General features: G+C 41.6%; 1 protein-coding gene across 4 annotated transcripts in view; it reads left to right on the forward strand.

Moving 5' to 3' along the window:
* The window catches only part of LOC122791658 (branched-chain-amino-acid aminotransferase, cytosolic-like), a 661,658-nt gene that overhangs the window by 456,654 nt on the left and 179,874 nt on the right, over nucleotides 1-25,130 (forward strand). For all 4 annotated transcript variants that reach the window (XM_044059481.1, XM_044059478.1, XM_044059479.1 and 1 more), the window contains one exon: nucleotides 6,172-6,314. In XM_044059481.1, coding sequence (XP_043915416.1) covers nucleotides 6,172-6,314 — 143 coding nt within the window. The remainder of the gene's footprint in view (nucleotides 1-6,171; nucleotides 6,315-25,130) is intronic.

A 25,130-nucleotide genomic window follows, 5' to 3' on the forward strand; every position in this document is an offset into this window, starting at 1 on the left:
ACTAGGAAAGAGGACAGTGGGAAAGCAACCAGTGTGTATACAATACAGTGATGGGACTAGGAAAGAGGACAGTGGGAAAGCAACCAGTGTGTATACAATACAGTGATGGGACTAGGAAAGAGGACAGTGGGAAAGCAACCAGTGTGTATACAATACAGTGATGGGACTAGGAAAGAGGACAGTGGGAAAGCAACCAGTGTGTATACAATACAGTGATGGGACTAGGAAAGAGGACAGTGGGAAAGCAACCAGTGTGTATACAATACAGTGATGGGACTAGGAAAGAGGACAGTGGGAAAGCAACCAGTGTGTATACAATACAGTGATGGGACTAGGAAAGAGGACAGTGGGAAAGCAACCAATGTGTATACAATACAGTGATGGGACTAGGAAAGAGGACAGTGGGAAAGCAACCAATGTGTATACAATGCAGTGATGGGACTAGAAAAGAGGACAGTGGGAAAGCAACCAGTGTGTATACAATACAGTGATGGGACTAGGAAAGAGGACAGTGGGAAAGCAACCAGTGTGTATACAATACAGTGATGGGACTAGGAAAGAGGACAGTGGGAAAGCAACCAGTGTGTATACAATACAGTGATGGGACTAGGAAAGAGGACAGTGGGAAAGCAACCAATGTGTATGCAATACAGTGATGGGACTAGGAAAGAGGACAGGTGGGAAAGCAATCAATGTCACCAATGTGTATACAATACAGTGATGCTTGTGAGCCTGAGGGAATTATAAACTTGAGACTAGGCAGAAAGATGAGGCAAACATGTTTTATTTTTAAAGAAATGCTACCAGTATTTTAGTAGCCATTATTTTGAAGTCAAATATGGTAGCAACATGAATTGGATAGATATCTAGGTTATGGGACCATTGTAGACGCTGATGGCGTGTCATGAAAGGACAGCGGTACGGAGAGTCTATGGATTGGGATTACATGAAAGAGTGTGAGTGAAAAATAGTGGAGAACATTGTCATTTATACACCTGGAGAGCCAAACCGTTAGTGAAACTGACAGTGAAAGTGTGGAACAACTATATTCAACTCTCCAGGAGATAATGGAGAGCACTCCAGGAGATAATGGAGAGCACTCCAGGAGATAACGGAGAGCACTCCAGGAGATAACGGAGAGCACTCCAGGAGATAACGGAGAGCACTCCAGGAGATAACGGAGAGCACTCCAGGAGATAACGGAGAGCACTCCAGGAGATAACGGAGAGCACTCCAGGAGATAACGGAGAGCACTGGGTCATGGTCATTTGTTTTTCTTTTTTAGCATCACTGTCTGAATGTTATGCTGGCAGCATAGAGTTTATCTGCCACTGCATTACCCTGGTAGCATCAGGTGATTGGAGGAGCGAAAGCTTTCTTAATGAGGGTCTCTCTGTACTCCTGAGTTTAGATTTTGCCGTTCTGCTTACAGTACATACAGATCTGCACATATTACTGTTCTGCTCACAGTACATACAGATCTGCACATATTACTGTTCTGCTCACAGTACGTACAGATCTGCACATATAAGTGTTCTGCTCACAGTACGTACAGATCTGCACATATTACTGTTCTTACAGTATGTACAGATCTGCACATATTACTGTTCTGCTCACAGTACGTACAGATCTGCACATATTACTGTTCTGCTTACAGTACATACAGATCTGCACATATTATTGTTCTGCTCACAGTACATACAGATCTGCACATATTACTGTTCTTACAGTATGTACAGATCTGCACATATTACTGTTCTGCTCACAGTACATACAGATCTGCACATATTACTGTTCTGCTCACAGTACGTACAGATCTGCACATATTACTGTTCTTACAGTATGTACAGATCTGCACATATTACTGTTCTGCTCACAGTACGTACAGATCTGCACATATTACTGTTCTGCTTACAGTACATACAGATCTGCACATATTACTGTTCTGCTCACAGTACATACAGATCTGCACATATTACTGTTCTTACAGTATGTACAGATCTGCACATATTACTGTTCTGCTCACAGTACATACAGATCTGCACATATTACTGTTCTGCTCACAGTACGTACAGATCTGCACATATTACTGTTCTTACAGTATGTACAGATCTGCACATATTACTGTTCTGCTCACAGTACATACAGATCTGCACATATTACTGTTCTTACAGTGCGTACAGATCTGCACATATTACTGTTCTGCTCACAGTACATACAGATCTGCACATATTACTGTTCTGCTCACAGTACATACAGATCTGTACATATTACTGTTCTGCTCACAGTACGTACAGATCTGCACATATTACTCTTACAGTATGTACTGATCTGCACATATTAGTGTTCTGCTCACAGTACATACAGATCTGCACATATTAGTGTTCTGCTCACAGTACGTACAGATCTGCACATATTACTCTTACAGTACGTACAGATCTGCACATATTACTGTTCTGCTCACAGTACATACAGATCTGCACATATTACTGTTCTGCTCACAGTACATACAGATCTGCACATATTACTGTTCTGCTCACAGTACGTACAGATCTGCACATATTACTGTTCTGCTCACAGTACGTACAGATCTGCACATATTAATGTTCTGCTCACAGTACATACAGATCTGCACATATTACTGTTCTGCTCACAGTACGTACAGATCTGCACATATTTCTCCAGTCTCGCATCCTCCTTCCTGATGTTTTTAGAGAGAGAATGAGGCTCCTTGATTACTGGCCCAGTGTGGGGATGTCACATATTGGTTGGCAGTGGTGGGACCATTACTTGTCAAACATGGCTATGTAGTCCTTCAGAATTTTGAAATCTTTATTAGTGATTTTGTCCACCTCTGATTCTTTGATTAATCTAATCATCTCAACATTTCTAATGTTATTTTCATTTATGAATAAAGTAGTTAATTCTCCAGCTCAGCCAATAGTGCTGATGTTACTGTTTTATTTCCATATTAGTGAACAAAACAGTTCAAAGTAAACTAAATCACACAAGTTTAAAAACTGAATGAAATTCCATGTCTCCAGACTCACTGTGCAGACAACATGTAGATTGTTTTCACAGACGTTTACACGTTTAACACCTAGCTGTTACATCACAGACATGCAGGTAGACAGACTAATACCTAATACTGCACATAATTAGAAGCACATTTTAACACTTTTCGCAGTGAACACTTACTTGCATGAGACTTTAGTATTGTTCAGGTACTTGGTTAAGACATTGCATTGATCATTGCACAGAAAGAGACATTGTGTATTGCACTGCGAACATTAGAGCACTGCACTGTGGTTAATTTACGAATTATTAACATTGCACTGAAAGGAGAGATATGTTATTGCATTGCTGTTGCTGTTGATGGCCTATAAGTTAACAGTTGTAACAGTATAAGTTAACAGTTGTAATAGTATAAGTTAACAGTTGTAATAGTAATAGTATAAGTTAACAGTTGTAATAGTATGTTAACAGTTGTAATAGTATAAGTTAACAGTTGTAACAATATAAGTTAACAGTTGTAATAGTATAAGTTAACAGTTGTAATAGTATAAGTTAACAGTTGTAATAGTGTGTTAACAGTTGTAATGGTATGTTAACAGTTGTAACAGTATAAGTTAACAGTTGTAATAGTATAAGTTAACAGTTGTAATAGTATAAGTTAACAGTTGGTGAATTTTCAACATCCTTTTTATTATGTTTGTTCATTTTTTGCATTTTATTTAATCTGCCTCTCAATCTCCTTCTTTAAGGACATTTTGTTCCTTCATGTGCTTGTTTCTGTACAGTATTTTTTCTGCATTAAGACTGGCGCCTCCAAATGACATAAGATGCCTGCTTCCACCCATAGTTTATTACTAATGCTAACAGTTAAATGCTTTGATATCCTTGGTACACCATGTCCTTCATGATATTCTCCATTGTGTATCTAACTCCCCTGCCTTCTCATAGTTGGTGATCTCTACTTTTTTCTTGTTACTACTGAAGAGTGCTTTCTTACAGAATTGCATCACTGTGGTGATCACAAGTTGGTCACTACTAATAAAGGAAAAACCTAACGTAAATAATACTCAGACTAATGGGTATACATAGAATGTCCAGAATATTGTTCATCCTCATTGGTTCCTTAACTAGTTGGATTAGCCCATTGTCATTGGAAGAGGAGATAGACAACCTATTTGAACTTTAGCAATATCTGTCTCCCCCTACTGTGTGCCAAGAGGGTTTATATTATCTGCTATTAACACCATTTTGTATTTTGTATCATAATTTGAGTATATGAAAAAATCAGGTATTGAAGATGACTGGAAATAACTTTAGGTGGTTGGGAAACAAATCATTGGTTATAACTTTAGGAGGTCGGGAGACACATCATTGGTTATAACTTGAGGAGGTCGGGAAACAAATCATTGGGTTATAACTTTAGGAGGTTGGGAGACAAATCACTGGTTATAACTTTGGGAGATTGGGACACAAATCATTGGTTATAACTTTAGGAAGTTGGTAGATACTTGCCATTAATTGCAGTGCCTGTCTAGCTGTCCTATTTTCTATTAATAAGCACACAATCCATCCATTTTGAGCTGTTTTCAAATACCTTCCATTCATGTACCTGAATGATGTCTCTTAAGTATCAGTACTTCATCTCTATGTCCATTATTGGACTGTCTATTACAGTAAAATGTCTTGTACCATTTTAAAAACAGGATGCCAGTGAAATTTGTTTTGCCATTTTTTATGACTGTGGCAATAGCTGTGTTTTGCATTTTAATAATTACATTAAAGGAGTAGGACTTTTATTATTTATGCATCTATAGCTCCACATTTCAATTCAACGTCTGTAATACATTACTAATGATAAAAGCATGTGTGCTCCTACATGCGAATCATTTGGTTTGCAGTGCTGTTTTCTGCAAGGGAAGTGCAGTATTTGGGATCTGCCCCATGGACCAACCATGGTGCCCCACCATAAGATAAGTGAAACGTCAGTTGCTACCCACCCCCTTCCCACCCCCACCCTGTACCAGCTTCATTCAGCACTTGATGACTGGTAGTCAGAACCTTGTCAGCTGGTGCAAAACTAAAGACTTTTATTCCTGTTTGTGAATGGAGATGGCCAGCTGTTAATTGTATTATTACTTATTTAGAAGGATTTGGGCATCCCTAGGCTCCTTTAGGTTTCTTTAGTAGTGCTTGTTGGTACATTAGTCTCTTTGGCCAGTTTTGAGTTGCAGAAGAGTAAAGCATGTGACATACTCCATTTTGTCTCAGAGTTCCCTGCAACAGCTGCAGCAGAAGGCTGAACCCTCATGACTGGAGAAAACAAACAAAAAAAAGAACAGACCAGGAGTTTGATCTGTACCTCCAGATTTTTTTTAATTTTATTCATTTGGTAACCATGTAGGTCTACTGGACATGTCCCTTTTTAGGGGTGACTTGGGAGCACTGTTCGGTTATGACTTGGTTTGAGCCACACAGTAAGTAAGTGGAGGTTTAAGATATCAAACCTTGTATCCATGACTACAGGAAGTAGCTTGTTAGCATTTGTTACTGCTGCTATTTGTAGGTCAGGAAACCTGATTTTGTTTTGAGTTTGTAGAAGTCTCTACAGTAAATACTGCTTTTTATATGTACTTGGTAGCACTAAGCAGAGTCTGTGAAAAATAGAAGGATTTTTTGATGCTTGGCTCTCTAATGCCCTTTGCAGCATTTGGGTGCTACCAGGAAGTCTTTGATACCCCCCATTCTTCTTCAGCATCATGGGGAGCTAGCAGCAGTTATGGTGAGAAACATGGATATTAGGCAAGGAACAAGTCCTGGATTGACGCACATAGTGTAATACACACATTCATGATTTTGAGGATTCCAGATTCACTTATCAACCAAACCACTGAACCAGGCATTGCACAGCAACATCTGTAACTTCTGATCCAGTGTGCCACCCCTTACCAAGAAGTGCGTCTTTGAATTTAAAAACTGAAGTAAACCCATATCACAAATCGAACCTTACACATGTTGGAATATTCTGTATTTACTTTATTTGATGTAACATCTGTGGGTCTCCTTCTGTCTCCATCCATTTTGGATATTACATAGTACATTTATTTCCCTGACGTTCCTATGCAGTGTGGATTTACCTGACTGTTTTGTCTCTTGTAGTAACTATGGCCCTACAATATATGTCCAGAATGAAGCAGCCAGAGATGGCTGCCAACAGGTTCTGTGGCTGTATGGGGATAACCATGAAGTGACAGAGGTGGGCACCATGAACTTATTCGTCTTCTGGAAGGATAAAAATGGAGGTGAGAAATTAACACATATTGAGGTGGTACAAAACAGCAGCTGAAACTGTAAGCAGGGAATTTGTCAGAGTCTGTTTTATAATATTGATCATAAAATATTTCTTGATCAGGCACAGTAAAGTAAGAAAATGGTCAGCAGTTACGATTTTTTTAAATTGTATTTACTGTTTAGATTGTACATAATTTTCTATCTCAGCTGTCATTTCCTTCTCGGAATATACTTTAGCTTACCTGAGAAGTTTCCTGTGGTTATCATAAAATCTGAAAAAAGTGCATATTATTAGAATGGCAAACCTTTGCTGTTAAAGTTGCATTCTTTTTCAGAAAATGCATTTTTAAGATCAGGTTGGGGGTGTTCTTCAGGTCTCAGCCTGTGCTGCTTGTGACATTAAGCAGTTCACATCCAATTGACAGATTAAGATACTCATGCTGGGAGATGAAACTTCAGATGATCCACGGTATTGTTTGTATACATGTTTGTGTGTGTATGTGTGTGCGTGTGTGTATCTGTAGATACGCACACACACACACACACACACATATATATATATATATATATATATATATATATATATACACACACACACACACACACACACACCTTGAGACAGAGTGAAAAATAGATCTGTGTAGAGATGTAGTGCCTGTGTTGTATTTAAAAATTAAACATATTGTACTGTTTTAATAATGTTACATTGCATAAAGCTGTATTATTATCTTGGTTGCATCATATTATAACATGGTAAAGTAACCAAGCATGTGTACATCCCACAGCAGTGAAATAAAAGAGTCGGTGGAAGCACATCCATTTCAAATAAAAATAATCTGTTAAATAAGCTATTTTTACACCTAGTACGCTTGAAAGTCATAAGAGAAAAAGAAATGATTGTGGAAATGTATTCGTAATGTATAAAGAGGGGAAACTCTTCCTTCATGTCTTCCTCAAATCCAGGGAAAAAAAATAAAACCACATATATTATTAAAATATTACTTGGTATAATAGTATTTCCACAAAATTATTCTTCAGGAGGTGTTTACAGAGAATTCCTTTTCGAACTTCCCTTTTAATATACTACTAATTTACACGTCTGCTCTCGTTTTATTCGAAAGTCTGTACTTGCAACGTCAGGTGGCAACACAGAAGAAACAACAAAAATGCAGCAGGAGACTGAATATCGACATTGCTGTTCCCCGCCACACATGTTTTATGCAGCAGCAAAGTCCCTCTGCACCCCCAGTGTGTGTGTGGTGGGGGTCAACCCCCCCCCAAATTTATGTATACCAACTCCAAGATCGCCACATCTCAGAGAAAAGGGAGTATTCTGAGAATTGGCCATCTTGGACTTTGTCCAGTTTTTTGGCCTTTCAGTCTAATAATATTATAGGACTCAGTGAAGTGGCTTCTGACATTTGAAATGATTACCTTTATACACGTGTTGTGGATGTAATTCCTGGTAAATGCTTTTAATTTAAGGCAAAATTATTTGTTTTCGTATGTGTATGTGTCCATATATATATGTACATACATACAAAACATAAAACAAGTATAAACATCATCAGGATTACATGCAGCATTAGTTGCAGTAAACCTTTGACTGGATTTTCACAAAGCCCGAACTCTTGGTGACAACAGCAGTTGGTCAGCTAAAACTTTCAGCAACTGCTCCTGTCTCTGTTAGGACAGTTTCTGCATTGTTTCTTGCATCTGCCTGTGGACATTAATTCACCCTTTAATGCGATCCGTATTCATAAACAGGCCATGCCATCTTGAGCTGCAGTTTAATTACCTAACAGATACTGTAAAATAGTCTGTTTGCTTAGCCTGTGTGATATAAAAATCACTTTTACTTTGATAACATATGTATTTCACTAGATACAGACCTACAGCTCTAGGACAAGGTTCATAATGGTGGCATATCATGGAGTAGAGGTCTGATGCACCGTATGATTTTTAAGGAATTCTATAAACAGGAATTAGTCCTTGTACATGGACTTACCACACTCCGTACATATTTATGCCATTCATATACCACACATGCAGATTAATCTAGCCTTCCCTCAGGATTATACAGAATTAAAAAATATAACATTTGCATATGGACTGGTCCCAGTAGGGTAACCTTTGGAACTGCAACTGTGATGGTAGCAAGTTGTACTATGGATATGAGGGTAGGGATTCCCCTTCCCTGCTGATTTGTTGCTTAACATACAGAGCTTGGAAATGTAAATGCAAAAAAAAAAAAATCCTTTGCACAATACAAAAAACCCTACCAGCACCAGCAATAAAGGTACCTCTGGGCTACCTGGTACCACAAACAAACTATTTGTGCTGTTCCCTGAGCTCTAGCCTATGGGAGCTTAAGTAGCAACAGCTCCCTTCATTCTCCTTCTATGGTGGTGACCTTAGCACCACTGTCCTGCCTAATGAGTAAAACATATTTATGAATTACTCCTATAGATGATGGTGCAGCATTGTGCATTAGTAGAAGATTGTGTGTTAAAGTATACAAAGATTATCGTAGTACATAGTTGTTGCCTGCTGTGCTGTGTTGCATTGTTACACAACACATTCAAAAACAAAGACTGATGGCCTGTAGATTGGTCAGAGATGGGTTAGGAACCACAGTGCTTACTACAAAACTGTGTATTTTCTGCTGCATGAAGAGCGAGGGTCAGTTGTCCACTGCTGTTAAGGACTGCACCCGATGTCTGCGAATCGTGGTCTCAGACATTGGGTTACTAAGCAAAGTCCACACAATACTTTTACACACTGTGCACAATTTCGATCAGTGCCACTGACTGTCTTTTGGGTAACTAATATTTTATTTATTTGTTTATTTTTTTCAGGAGGCACGTTCAGTTTTGGAATTAGTTGACCTGTGAAGCATCTCACCATCCTTGACTGATAAATCCTTCACAAAACAAAGGGGTCATTAAATACCAGACTAAAGGAGCTTAACATTCATCTAGACATAAATAATAGATGTCGGAGTGATAGGTTCATATCCCAAAATATTTTCCAATTTGGGCAGAGTAACACCCTTGCAACCTTCAAAGTAAACCTAGATTACTGGAGGGGCAGCCTCAAATTCTCCACCAGTCTGTCTTGTGTTGCCTTCCATGAAGCTGAAGGGAACTTTTTGAGTATGGTTTATGCAAGCAGTAATGCCTGACAGTCTTTGTGTTAATGTGTAAATCTGAAGTAGACTTCATATCAACCTGTGGGTATTCAGATCCGGATCAGATCCAAGACGGGCAGCTTCACCAACATTTGATCCGAGCTCCAAGCTACCCATAATACCCCCATCTCCTTCCTTCCCCCAGATCTTGTTTGCCATGTCTTAGCCTAGCATCATGGTCTCGGAGCTCCAGGCATGGTGAGTAGTTTTAGTGATAGTTTTTTGGGTGTTTGTACTTTTGTGGTAGTGTCAGGTAGGTTTCCTTTCACTTGTCTTGGCCTCCCCTTTCCTCTTTTGCATTGCGTTTACAAAAAAAAAAAGCTCAGTTTACGTCAGTCAGTGTAGTGCCTTCCTTCCCCCTTCCTCCTCCTTGTTAGTCAGTTTGGGTGTGAGTATGTGTGGTCAAGAAGGGTAGGGCCTTGTGATGGCTCATCAGCAGAAACTGATGTTTATAAAGTGCACAGAGTGTGGCCAAAGTTGTCTCCAACTGATAGCCACACTCTGTGTGTGGTTTGTGTGGAGGATCCCCATCTTTCTACCGCCTGCAGTATTTGCACAGGGTTAACCCCTGGGCCCTGAAAGATCATAGTGCTAAGTTAGTCTTGAAGGGACGTCTCCCTGCTATGGAGGCAGCTGTCTCCACTTTGGCTACAGTCATGGCTGTGACTGCTTCTTCTGCTACACTTTCTTCCCCTCCCTCCCAGTCCGAGGTCTGTGGATAGGAAGCACAGGAGAGAGAAAGAAAAAGACAAAGGGAGAAAGAGATCCCTGGACCGGTCCGATCTGGTGGGTCCTCCTCAGAAGCAACAAATGATGTCCAGGCCTAGCACTCCTTGGCTATGCTCACCCAGATTCTCGCCGGAGGAGTCTAGAGCTTCTTCTTGGGTCCTCTGTACATCGACTCTTCCAGTCGATGTCAGTGGCCTCGTCGTGCTCTACCAGAAACTTGAGTGAGGCAGACATGGACAAAATGAAGTGAAGGTTTATTCGCATCCAGATTCAGATGGGAGTCTTGCCAGCTCCCTCTCCCTCTGGAGGGGGGGAGCTCACTTCCCTTTTTCACCCCGATAACTCCTTTTCCAATCTGACCCCCGGTATCAGAGTTTATGGATCCAAGAGGTCCCAGAGTCAGGGGGTCTGCACAGATGGTACTGGGCATTGAACTCGACTAGTTCAGACCCAAGTGGCTCTCAGAGCCGAAGCCTGGGCATCAGATCTGAGGGGTTGGGATTTTCTCCATTGGTGTTGACTTTGTCAGGTCAGGGTCCTCCCCTTGGTATCTCTGCTTCGGTGGGCTAAGCTCCGATCCCCCTGTCAGATCTGGGGAGAGCAGCTTCTTTATTAGCTTCCCAGGAGGCTTGCTGTCCCCCGGCTTTTGACTTGGTGGAAAGGGTTCTCTCCAGTGGATCGAGGCCCCTGACCATCTCATCAGATTCCGCCCCTACTCCCTTGGCTCTGGGTGCAACTTCAGCCATTTTGCCCATTCAGGGACAGCCCGTGCCCGATGTGTCCCAGACTGTTCCCCTCGAAGAAGAACAGGCGGTTTGCGAGTCTTCTCAGGAGATCCCCACTGAAGAGGTTCCTCGCAAATGAACGTGCAAAAGGAGGCACCTGGATTCCTTCCCAGAGTCCCAAACTGAGGACACTGATTTGGAGGAAGGAGAAAGTTCCCTCAGATCACCCCCGACAGTGTCTTCTTTAGAGACATCATGGAAATCTTATGCGAGCAGGGGGGGTTGGTCTGCCCCCAAGCCTTCCTCTGATGAGTCGGTGTTTCTGGAGGCCTTCGGCATGGGCCCATCTACTTCTTGGGTGCCCCCCCCCCCCGCAGATCCCTTGGTAGATCTTATTACCAACCAGGCATAGAAGGAACTGGACACCATGGAGCCAGTCCCAAAGCGTCTAGACAAGATTCTGAGTCCTCCTGTGGATAGGCCCAGTTGGAACAAGGGGTCTGCAGTACACGCTATGGTGGTAGCAGCTGCCACCAAGAAAGAACTAACGCAGGAAAGTTCTATGGTCCATCCCCCCGACCGAGAGTCCAGGATGATGGATCATGTAGGAAAGTGGGTGTATGCTTCAACCACCTTTTCTATAAGGGTACTGAATTATTTGGCCCACATCACTCAACTGCATTGTGACCTTGTCAGGGAGCTAACTGAGTCACCCCCAGGAGTCCATGTCACTGGAGGATAAGCATATATTCTACACGCGAATGACCACTCTCAAAACGGTTTCTAATATGTCCATGCACCTCCTTTTGCATGCCACCGAGGGAGTGGCAAGGGCAGCCTGGTCCAGTGTTGCCATGAGGCAACATGCCTGGCTCAGGCTATGTCAGTTCACGGAACCCTTTAAGGCATCTTTCGCAAATCCCCCTTATTATAGTTCTTCCCTGTTTGGAAAGACTGTTCGTGAGACGTTAGTCCAGAGTGAAAAGGATGAGAATACACTGTCTGCCATCAGGATCCACTGTTGAACCCTCAAAGAGCCTTTTCCAGGAATCAACAGGGGCAAAAGAAGATGTGGTTCCAGAAGTCTCAGTATTCCCATGCTCTACTCAGGACTCGTCTTCCCCCAGAGGCAGAGGGGAACCAGACAGATGCCGGCCCAGAGGCGGGGGGGGTCCGAGAAATTTCAGGTCTCTAGAACCATTCTCGGACAGGGCTGCGCAGCATCCCTGAGGGGTTGCCCGACTCCTGTGCTCTGGAGGCAGTCAGAGGTCATCTTTTGCTGCACCTGATGGCACGGGAGTCTGTGTCAACAGACCGTTGGGTGCTTCACATCATATCCAGAGGTTATACCATCTCCTTTGTGGTTCCTCCCATTCCCCCAAAACACCTCCGTGCAAAGGGAGGTAGCAGCACTCAAAATAGACAGGCTGCTAAGGAAACAAGTCATCCAGTCCGTCACCCGAGATCAGTCCGGATCAGGCATCTATTCCAGGTTCTTTCTGGTGCCAAAAAAGACGGGTGGGGGCCCTAAGACCTATTCTGGATCATTCCACGCTGAAAGAAAAGTTCCAGATGATCACATTACAATCCATCCTGCCTTACCTGCAGCAGAACAACTGGAGGTGCTCCATAGATCTCCAGGATGCGTACTACCATATAAAGATGCACAAACACTCCAGGAGGTTCCCCCACTTTCGGCTAGGGGCCAGTCATTCAGTTTCTTGCCCTATCCTTCAGTCTCACCACAGCCCCAGTGTGTTCACAAAGGTCATGGCAGTAGTAGCGGCTCACCTGAGGCTCTGTGGAACACAAGTCTTTCCATACCTGGACGATTGGCTCCTTGCTGCTCCCACCAAGCGTCTACTTGGTCAGGCCAGAGACTATTTCCTGAAACTGTCAGACTTTCTGGGAGTTACGATCAACATATCCATGTCTTCTCTAGATCCAATCCAGGTTTTAGACTACATTGGAGCAAAGATAGCCATGTTGCAAACCAAAGTTTTTCTAACTCCAGCATCTAAGCTTAAGACTCCATGTGTCCGTGATCTTTCAGTCTCAACTTCCTTCAGCCGAGGCGGTATTATGAGCCCTAGGTTCCATCGCAGCCACTATTACTCTTCTTCCCTGTGCTCTTCTGCATATGTGGGTTCTACAGTGGACACTAGTGGTTCAATGCTCAATTTTAGATCTTCCGTTGACGCATCCAGTTCTTATAAGCAACGCTTGCAGGAAGTCCCTCCTCTGGTGGATATGCTCCTTGGAACTAGTCAAGGGACGAATATTTATTCTAGCCCCTCCCCAAGCCATGGTGACCATGGACGCCTCCCAACTAGGGTGGGTGGCATTGCTCAGGCAGGACAGTCCAAGGCATGTGATCCCCGAAGAAGACCAACTTTTCATGTCAATGTTCTAGTGATGGGGATGGTCCTTTTGTCATTGCAGGCCCTTCATGCCTTTCTTCCTCTGGGAATCATTGCAGTTCAGACAGACAACATGTCAGTGGTCTGGTACATCAGCAAACAGGGATGAACCAGATCTTACCCCCTTTGTCGCGAGGCCATGAGAGTGTGGGAATGGGCGATCTCCACCAGCTGATTTCTGGTAGCAATGCACATTCTGGGTCAATCCAACATACTGGTGGACAAACTGAGCAGGACTATTCTGATGCCTTACGAGTGGTCTCTGAATCCTTCTGTAGCGGAGCAGATCTTCCTCAAGTGGGGTTGACCTTGCTGTGATCTCTTTGCGTCTGCATCCAATGCGAAGCGCAGCGAGTTCTTCGCTCTGATCCCCCCACACGGGGAATGCCGCAGAGACGCTCTGGTCCATGATTGGCCTTCCAGTCTTTGCTATGCTTACCCCCCATTACCTCTCATACCAAAATTCCTCCAGAAAGCTCGCCGGTTGGGGAGCAAAGTAATCCTCATTGCCCTATTCTGGCCTTGCCAAGTCTGGTTTCCCTTCCTTTGGTCTCATCTGATAGTTCCTTCATGGATCTTGGATCCGATACTGGATCTCATCTCACACCCCTTGAGGGTCCCTCATCCAGACCTGGACAGTCTGAAGCTTACTGCTTGGCTGCTCCAGTTCCCTTGATTGCTAGGTCTCCTGGTCTGTCTTCGGTCAAGACTATTCTGGTGGCAGCTGATAAATCGTACAACAAAAAACTATACCGTAGCAAATGGAAGCGTTTCTCTATCTGGGCTTCTCAAAAGGATTTGGACCCTTTCACGGCTCCTTTACCAGCGGTCCTTGAGTTCTTGGCGTGCATTTTCCAGCAGGGCACTAGTTCATCTACAGTAAAATTCAACTGGCTGCCATTTCCAATTTACATATAGGTGAGAACATGGCTTCATTAGCTTCCTCCAGACTTTGCAAAATCTTTATTAAAGGTATGTTTCTTTTAAGACCCCCTGTTAAAGATCCTACTCCCCCTTGGGATCTTACCCTAGTTTTACAAGCTCTGGTTGCTCCACCTTTTGAGCCGGCTGCTTCTGTGGATTTGAAAATATTTTCTTGGAAGACGGGCTTTCCTAGTGGCTATCACCTTGGCTAGGAGGGTGTCAGAACTCCAGGCATTACCTATCAAAGCTCCATATATGCTTTTCCATAAGGGCAGGGTTTCACTTCATACTAATCCTTCCTTTCTTCCTAAAGTGGCCTCTGAAACTAATATCAATCAGACGATGATCCAATTTACCTGTTTTCTTCCCAAAAATTGCAGAACGGGGTGAATATAAATTGCATTTGTTAGACGTACATAGACAGCTACATTTCTATTTACGTAGGACTTAAGGCCTTTCACAGATCTGACTGTTTGTGCCTTTCTCTACACCCTTTCTGGGCAAACTGATCTCTAAAGTAACCATTGCCAGATGGATTTCCTTTTGCATCCTTCAGGTTTACAAGGACAGAGGCATGTCACCTCCAGGACACATCAAAGCCCACTCTACCAGGTCCATGGCTACGTTGGCAGCTTTTTGGTCCAGGGTGTCTTTGGACGATATTTGTTCGGCGGCTACCTGGTCCTCATCTCACATCTTCATTTCTCACTACAAACTGGACATGATATCTAGAGGGAGAGCATCCTTTGGCTCCACAGTACTGCGGAATATCCTTCCATGAGGGCCACCCAGGAGTTTAGTAACTGGGGATTCTGTCCCACAGGTTGAAGAGCAAATTAAGTAAACTGCTTCAGATAAAGAAGTTATGTACTCATCATAATGTTCCATCTGAGTAGCTGGACTTCATTTGTCATCAACCATCCCTCCCTCCTTCCCTCTGACCTTCTCATTATGTTCCTACTTTGATAGGCAGGGGAAACCGCCTTTGCGGCTCTCCTGTGGTTCTTTATTATTAAGGTCTATCGGGTCAGGTTTATGTATATGGTGCAGCACACTCGATCTGAGGGAAGGAAGGAGTTTGAGGGGTATTATGGGTAAGGGGAGGAGCTTGGATCAGATGCTGGTGAAGCTGCCATCTCGGATCTGATCTGGATCCGAATACCCACAGGTTGATGACAAATGAAGTCCAACCACTCAGAACGTTATGGCGAGTACATAACTTTGTTTTAATGCCCACCCAGGGGTGCTGTGAGGCCCGACACTGCAGGAAGAGGGCCTCTACACCCCTGGAAGAATATTCATTTCACATTAACACACACACTGGAGGGGATTATTGCACTTAAGAGAATGGGCTGTCTGTAAATTTGGTGTGTTTCACTTATGTATTTTTTTTAAGTTGTAATTTATTTTTTTTAATATATTTTGCATGCAAAATAGTTCCTCTGCCTATACTTGCTGTAGGATATGTTAATGGTGTTGCAGAAAGCATTTTACATCCAAACTATATTAAAAAAATAAGCACAACAGTTTTACAGAGACCCCATTCTCTAAGGGCTGGCAGAGATCATTCTGTCTTCACTCGTTCTCACACATGCTACCAGGGGATGCACTTCACTCTCTCTCACACACACACACACACACACACACACACACACACACACACACACCTTATCTTTTTTGTTGTCTTTTTAACATTTTACACTCCCTAAACAGCTAAAATTCTGTTTAGCGAGCGTAAAATAATGGAGGCTGTTTCGTTTTGTGAGTCCGAGGCATGAAGCAGTGAACTCCTTTTTCTGCAGGCATTACTTGCACATTAATACTCTGCTGGCGACTGTTCATTGTCTAATCAGGGTACTGATGTACAGTAAACCCATTCTGTAATGGCCTAATGTTCGTTCTGTAATCAGGGTACTGATGTACAGTAAACCCATTCTGTAATGGCCTATAATGGCCTAATGTTCGTTCTCTAATCAGGGTACTGATGTACAGTAAACCCATTCTGTAATGGCTTGTAATGGCCTAATGTTCATTCTCTAATCACGGTACTGATGTACAGTAAACCCATTCTGTAATTGCTTGTAATGGCCTAATGTTCGTTCTCTAATCAGGGTACTGATGTACAGTAAACCCATTCTGTAATGGCTTGTAATGGCCTAATGTTCTCTAATCAGGGTACTGATGTACAGTAAACCCATTCTGAAATGGCTTGTAATGGCCTAATGTTCATTCTCTAATCAGGGTACTGATGTACAGTAAACCCATTCTGTAATGGCTTGTAATGGCCTAATGTTCATTCTCTAATCAGGGTACTGATGTACAGTAAACCCATTCTGTAATGGCTTGTAATGGCCTAATGTTCGTTCTCTAATCAGGGTACTGATGTACAGTAAACCCATTCTGTAATGGCTTGTAATGGCCTAATGTTCTCTAATCAGATTTACAGTAAACCCATTCTGTAATGGCTTGTAATGGCCTAATGTTCTCTAATCAGGGTACTGATGTACAGTAAACCCATTCTGAAATGGCTTGTAATGGCCTAATGTTCTCTAATCAGGGTACTGGTACAGTAAACCCATTCTGTAATGGCTTGTAATGGCCTAATGTTCGTTGTCTAATCAGGGTACTGATGTACAGTTACCCCATTCTGTAATGGCCTAATGTTAATTCTCTAATCAGGGTACTGATGTACAGTAAACACATTCTGTAATGGTCTGTAATGGCCTAATGTTCATTCTCTAATCAGGGTACTAATGTACAGTAAACCCATTCTGTAATGGCCTAATGTTAATTCTCTAATCAGGGTACTGATGTACAGTAAGCCCATTCTGTAATGGCTTGTAATGGCCTAATGTTCATTCTCTAATCAGGGTACTGATGTACAGTAAACCCGTTCTGTAATGGCTTAATGTTCATTCTCTAATCAGGGTACTGATGCACAGAAAACCCATTCTGTAATGACTTGTAATGGCCTAATAAACCCATTCTGTAATGGCTTGTAATGGCCTAATGTTCTCTAATCAGGGTACTGATGTACAGTAAACCCATTCTGTAATGGCTTGTAATTGCCTAATGTTCGTTCTGTAATCAGGGTACTGATGTACAGTAAACCCATTCTGTAATGGCTTGTAATGGCCTAATGTTCTCTAATCAGGGTACTGATGTACAGTAAACCCATTCTGTAATGGCTTGTAATGGCCTAATGTTCGTTCTGTAATCAGGGTACTGATGTACAGTAAACCCATTCTGTAATGGCTTGTAATGGCCTAATGTTCTCTAATCAGGGTACTGATGTACAGTAAACCCATTCTGTAATGCTTGTAATGGCCTAATGTTCGTTCTGTAATCAGGGTACTGATGTACAGTAAACCCATTCTGTAATGGCCTAATGTTCGTTCTGTAATCAGGGTACTGATGTACAGTAAACCCATTCTGTAATGGCTTGTAATGGCCTAATGTTCTCTAATCAGGGTACTGATGTACAGTAAACCCATTCTGTAATGGCTTGTAATGGCCTAATGTTCGTTCTGTAATCAGGGTACTGATGTACAGTAAACCCATTCTGTAATGGCTTGTAATGGCCTAATGTTCTCTAATCAGGGTACTGATGTACAGTAAACCCATTCTGTAATGGCTTGTAATGGCCTAATGTTCGTTCTGTAATCAGGGTACTGATGTACAGTAAACCCATTCTGTAATGGCTTGTAATGGCCTAATGTTCTCTAATCAGGGTACTGATGTACAGTAAACCCATTCTGTAATGCTTGTAATGGCCTAATGTTCGTTCTGTAATCAGGGTACTGATGTACAGTAAACCCATTCTGTAATGGCCTAATGTTCGTTCTGTAATCAGGGTACTGATGTACAGTAAACCCATTCTGTAATGGCTTGTAATGGCCTAATGTTCGTTCTGTAATCAGGGAACTGATGTACAGTAAACCCATTCTGTAATGGCTTGTAATGGCCTAATGTTCTCTAATCGGGGTACTGATTTACAGTAAACCCATTCTGTAATGGCTTGTAATGGCCTAATGTTCATTCTGTAATCAGGGTACAATGTACAGTAAACCCATTCTGTAATGGCTTGTAATGGCCTAATGTTCGTTCTCTAATCAGGGTACTGATGTACAGTAAACCCATTCTGTAATGGCTTGTAGTGGCCTAATGTTCGTTCTGTAATCAGGGTACTGATGTACAGTAAACCCATTCTGTAATGGCCTGTAATGGCCTAATGTTCGTTCTCTAATCAGGGTACTGATGTACAGTAAACCCATTCTCTAATGGCCTGTAATGGCCTAATGTTCATTCTCTAATCAAGGTACTGATGTACAGTAACCCATTCTGTAATGGCTTGTAATGGCCTATAGACTGATTGCCTAGTACCTGCATATGAACAAGTGAACCTACAGTTCTTGTTTTCCTGATAGTAATCCATTTTAATTGCTTTTATACACACCGCCTTGAATCCAGTGAGGTCACAAAGTTTGTAACAGCCAGTACCCCTAAATACCTTTTTCTTCTTTTGTTCTGTGTTCAGTTAAGGTACCTCTGCAGCTGGGCGCCAGGAATAAATGTTGGTGTTTATATGTTACATAGTCCTAAAACTGGAAAATTGATCACTAAATACTCTATTGTCTACTGGATGATGACGACATTTTATGTAGGCTGTTTAATCATGTTCAGTAATTTCTGGTTCATTCTGGGCCAAGGAAGATTTCCCAGAATTTGTAGTAAGGCTGTCTCTCTCAGAAGTGTACTTTGGATGATATTTCTCTTATATGTTAAAACAATAAACCTGTTTTGAAAAAAAAAGTGTACTTAGGGTGGGACAAGGGCACAGCTTCCTTTCATGCAAAGTATAAGGGGGAGTGATAGGCAAATGCTGATCAGTTAGTATTGCAATACAGGCATTCATTTCCAGACTGGCATTTCCTTACAGGAATGAGTTCCAGTGCTGCATCTCTTTTACTGCCAGCACTGAAGATCTGAAACCAGCACTTTGTGTGGTACGAGCGGGTGCAGAAAAGTTTTAAGCCCGACCAAGAAGGGAATGACATGGAGCCATAAAACTTACAAGTTATTCATCATATTCCCCCCGAAGTTCAACACCCTTGGCACATCATGTCTAACGTTTTTGTCACCGTGCCAAAAAATGTCTGACGTGTGGTCACTGAAATCCTGCTCTGCTGCTGTAATCACCTCCGAGTCACTCGAATATTACCGACCTTTCAAACTCGTTTTAAGGTTTGGAAACAGGAAATAGTCAGATGGTCTATGCACTTGAACATTACCGACCTTTCAAACTCGTTTTAAGGTTTGGAAACAGGAAATAGTCAGATGGTCTATGCACTCGAACATTACTGACCTTTCAAACTCGTTTTAAGGTTTGGAAACAGGAAATAGTCAGATGGTCTATGCACTCGAACATTACCAACCTTTCAAACTCGTTTTAAGGTTTGGAAACAGGAAATTGTCAGATGGTCTATGCACTTGAACATTACCGACCTTTCAAACTCGTTTTAAGGTTTGGAAACAGGAAATAGTCAGATGGTCTATGCACTCGAACATTATTGACCTTTCAAACTCGTTTTAAGGTTTGGAAACAGGAAATAGTCAGATGGTCTATGCACTCGAACATTACCGACCTTTCAAACTCGTTTTAAGGTTTGGAAACAAGAAATAGTCAGATGGTCTATGCACTTGAACACCACTTTTCTCAAAACATCCATTGTTTTGCCAGCCTTATGAGCAGGTGCATTGTCTTGCAAAAAGAGAACTCCTTTCTGCAGCTTCCCTCTCCTTTTTTTCTTTCAATGCCTCCTTTAATCGATACAGTAGGTTACAGTAGGATTCTGTATTAACTTTTGGCCTATTGGAAGACAGTCAGGCATTACAACACCTTTCTGATCCCAAAACACTGTGGCCATGACCTTTCCTGATGACTTATGGGTCTTGAACTTCTTTGGCCTTGGTGAACCTGAGTGCCACCATTGCATGGACTGTTGTTTTGTCTCAGGATTGTAGTGGTGTAACCATGTTTCATCAACAGTAACTAGTCATTCCAAGAAGTTGACACCAGCTCTACGAAAATGCTGCAAAATGAACTTGGAAGTGTCCATTTTGACATTTTTTCTCATTGCCATTCAAACATTTGGGGTACCTACTTGGCTGACAGCTTCTGCATACCCAGCTGCTCATGGATTATAAACCCAACTCATTCCCTGGATATCTGTAGTGTCTCAGCAGTTTTAGCTGATATTCGCTGAGCTGCCAAAATCAGGTCATGGACAGACAATGTCAACAATTTCAGGAGCTGACACCATTAGAGGCCTCCCAGACCTTGCTGCATCTTCGGTCTCTAAATTTCCATGCTGAAAGTCTGCACACAGCTTCTTCATAGTTGAGTAAGAAGGGTATTTACCACTCAGTGTTTGCATCCTACATTCATGGATTTCTTTTGGAGCTTTCTTCTGCAGGAATAGGAACTTCATGATGGCTTGGAGATCCACACTTTGAAAATTCCAAACTTTCTGCTGACATGGTTCAATCAGTGATCTGAAACAGTGTCGAAAGACAGTGTTATGATTCTGCAAATTGGCACTTTACAAGATGAAATAACCCTCGTTTCAGCTACAGAGGCAAATTAACTCTCAGAATTTAGAAAGTTGGTTGGGCTTAGAACTCTTCAGCACCCCCTCATATAAGTGAAACAAGCATTTTATGCATGTTGTAAGTGAAACAAGCACTCATGGTGATTGTTGAGTGTTTCTTTATCTCGACATTTGTCAATTTGTAGTCTCCTGCTCAGAATGTTTATGTTCAAAGGTAAGTACTAGGCTAGCTGCCTTTGCGGGTCATTTTAAGCCTAGCCAATTTCCTTTTTTATGCTGAAATGAACCTATTCCATTTGGTTATAGATTGGCCTTACCCATTCCATGGTTGATGATTATATATTGCCCCTAATAGGAATAACTTACCTTAGGTAATTTGAGGGGACCCATGCATGAGATAAAGTAGTCATAGGGTAAATTTCTTTGAAAATTTGTGGGCCTTGCCTTTGCATTGCTTCTTAAAAATGTTTCCATCCACTTAGAGAAATCATACATTTTATATTCCAACTCAGACCTTCTAGATTGTACTGGACTCCTTGTAATGCAAGACCTCCTGCCTCAAGACTGTTCCAACAGCTTGGATGGCAGTCTGGCTGTTAGTCTCGTCTTCCTGCTGAGATTGACAGCAGCCAGTATTTTTGCCATCCTCTTGGCTGCCTCACAGATGGAGGCACAGTAGTAGCCAGTCCAGTGTCCAACGTTGTCTTACTCTTGCACTCTTCCCAATGTTGCCTAAATTGGTGGATCTAAAACAAAAGAACAGCAACTAAATGAAAAACAATTTCTTTTAATCTGCAGACACTGGACTGGTGGTGGGATGTAGCGTATTACAATTAGCAGGTGATGTTTTATAACAGAGACATCTTTTGCTTGTCGGATAACCTTAAGTCACAGTATAATTTCACTTCTGGAGTCCATGTTCTCCTGACACCTTCTACCAGGCTATGACTTGTGCCTTAGGTTAACCGGCCCTTTGTTGCAGCTGGCATCCCAGCATCTTACTGTTTTCACTACAGCCCATTCCTCTCTGACTATTAAAACAAAAAATGCCAGGCCGGCTGTTCCAAAACTCCGAAACTATTTATTGTTAGCGTTTTTGTTCATCCACAGTATACAATGAACTTCATCAGACCTCGCCCAAGATTTCATGAAATATATAAGGCAGTCAATTAAACAGTTAGAAATCAATTAGTTTAAAAAGGCTTTTTCTTAATAGCATTTTAAACCAGAGTATAAAGTGTAAAAATAAAAGCATTCTCTTAATAGCATTTTAAACCAGAATATAAATGTATTTTTATTTTATATATATTTTATTTATATATATATATATATATATATATATATAGAATATAAATGTATTTTTATTTTATATATATTTTATATATATAATATATAGACAAATACTGTTAAACCTTGCTTCATTTTTTCACCCTTAAAATGTAAAACACTAAACAAAGGGCTCATGTACTTCCACTTTTTTAAACTTTAAATGTGAATAAACAGATCATATTTGAGCTGTTTTGTGATAATTTTACAAGGCATTGGGAAAAGGGGGTTTATAATATAGAGATAATCTACCTCCTATTACCTTTCTAATGATTTCAGCTTAAGAATGCATTTGCTAGAACAATATTCGTTCAATCCTGGTGGGGCATAGGCATTAGTTTTTAGTTGCCATAATAATTCACATTCCTCCTCTGATGTTCTTACTATAACTTGCTCAGTTATTGTAAATACAAATTTATTCCTCTCTGGCTGTTTGAATCCTTTCTGAATGTCTCTATGGTTGCCATGGGAAGCTTACTTTAACTATCCACAGCCCTCTCTATATAGAAATAAGTCCAACTGCCTGTGTGAAAGATGCTCCTTTGCACTTCTAAGTCATGACCTAACCACCCCAAAACTTTTTCTCATTTTAGTTTCATAGTAAGATGGGATAATGAATTTGCTCAGTCATGTCACATGCACTCTTTCCCTTCTGGCTCTACAAAATGTCCCCTTGTCTTTCAAGGCTCTCCTTGTGTGTTATTTCTTTCTAAACTGCTAATACATCTGATGGCCTTGTTCTAATGATCCTAATCGCCTTTCTCTATTTTATCACAATTAGTTTTGCATCCTTATTACTGTGCAGACTCCAGAAATGATCACGACGTTGTAGTGGTTTCACCACTAACTTGTGCAGAGTAACACTACCTTATGTTCACTTTCGCCCACCCGTTTCCTTACGGAGCACGTAATTTTGATATCTTTGACTACTGCTTTCTTACTTTCTTCCTGGTGGTGACTCAGTGCCATTTATGTTATTCGCTTGTAATTTGGCTTTTCCTAGCGTGTATAAGCTTCTGTTATTGTTAGTCCGATAGAGCACCTTATTGTTTGTGTTAAACTTCAGATGCAACTTATTGGCTCAAATTGTTAATATCCCCAAGTCCCTTTTTTGAGTCCCCCCTTACAATAGGTCTCGGGTGACAATTTCTGTACTTTTAGTTAAGTAATTTTCTTTAAACACCCCAACCTTCAACACCATTCTTTGTGTCCCCTTTTCCAGGCATGACACCTCTCTGTTTTCAGGTTTCCTTTAACGCCACCCCTCTTGGCTTCCCTAGTAGCATTTTGGATATGGAGTTAGAAACCCCCATTAGTCCAGATTGGCCTTGTTTGCCTTATTGTCTCTGTCCACCTACCATTAATGTTGTTATACTGCTCCATGAGTGACTGACCTACCATTTATGCTGTTATACTGGTCCTTGAGTGACGGACCTGCCATTTATGCTGTTATACTGGTCCATGAGTGACTGACCTACCATTTATGTTGTTGTAGTGGTCCATGAGTGACTGACCTACCATTTATGTTATACTGGTCCTTGAGTGACTGACCTACCATTTATGTTGTTATACTGGTCCATGAGTGACTAACCTACCATTTATGCTGTTATACTGGTCCATGAATGACTGACCTACCATTTATGCTGTTATACTGGTCAATGAGTGACTGACCTACCATTTATGCTGTTATACTGGTCCTTGAGTGACTGACCTACCATTTATGCTGTTATACTGGTCCATGAGTGACTAACCTACCATTTATGCTGTTATACTGGTCCATGAATGACTGACCTACCATTTATGCTGTTATACTGGTCAATGAGTGACTGACCTACCATTTATGTTGTTATACTGGTCCATGAGTGACTGACCTACCATTTATGCTGTTTTAGTGGTCCATGAGTGACTGACCTACCATTTATGCTGTTATACTGGTCCATGAGTGACTGACCTACCATTTATGCTGTTATATTGGTAAATGAGTGACTGACCTACCATTTATGCTGTTATAGTGGTCCATGAGTGATTGACCTACCATTTATGCTGTTATAGTGGTCCATGAGTGACTGACCTACCATTTATGTTGTTATACTGGTCCATGAGTGACTAACCTACCATTTATGTTGTTATACTGGTCCATGAATGACTGACCTACCATTTATGCTGTTATACTGGTCAATGAGTGACTGACCTACCATTTATGCTGTTATACTGGTCCTTGAGTGACTGACCTACCATTTATGCTGTTATACTGGTCCATGAGTGACTGACCTACCATTTATGCTGTTATACTGGTCCATGAGTGACTGACCTACCATTTATGCTGTTATACTGGTCCATGAGTGACTGACCTACCATTTATGCTGTTGTTATACTGGTCCATGAGTGACTGACCTACCATTTATGTTGTTATACTGGCCCATGAGTGACTGACCTACCATTTATGCTGTTATACTGGTCCTTGAGTGACTGACCTACCATTTATGTTGTTATACTGGTCCATGAGTGACTGATCTACCATTTATGCTGTTATAGTGGTCCATGAGTGACTGACCTACCATTTATGCTGTTATACTGGTCCATCAGTGAATGACCTACCATTTATGCTGTTATACTGGTCCATGAGTGACTGACTGGGGTATGACTATAATGTCATTCTGGCTATTTTTCTTCCAAGAGCCTAGTCAGTCTGCCCCTCAAGATGTTTTCCATGACCCCACCTCCAACTGAGGTCAAGTTTAAAAGCCCTTCGAGCTCTTCACTCTTAATTTAACAAGCCCATGGACCATCCCAGTGGTGCTCATTCTGCCCTTTAGAACCACATCCTGTTCCAGCGATTTGCTAAAGCAAATTTGCGATGTGTAGCATGATCCGTCTTTACCCTCCGCTAATCGTTTAAGTA

This window comes from Protopterus annectens, chromosome 17.part0, assembly GCF_019279795.1.
Source record: "Protopterus annectens isolate FY-2018-M chromosome 17.part0, PAN1.0, whole genome shotgun sequence".
Taxonomy (NCBI): domain Eukaryota; kingdom Metazoa; phylum Chordata; order Ceratodontiformes; family Protopteridae; genus Protopterus; species Protopterus annectens.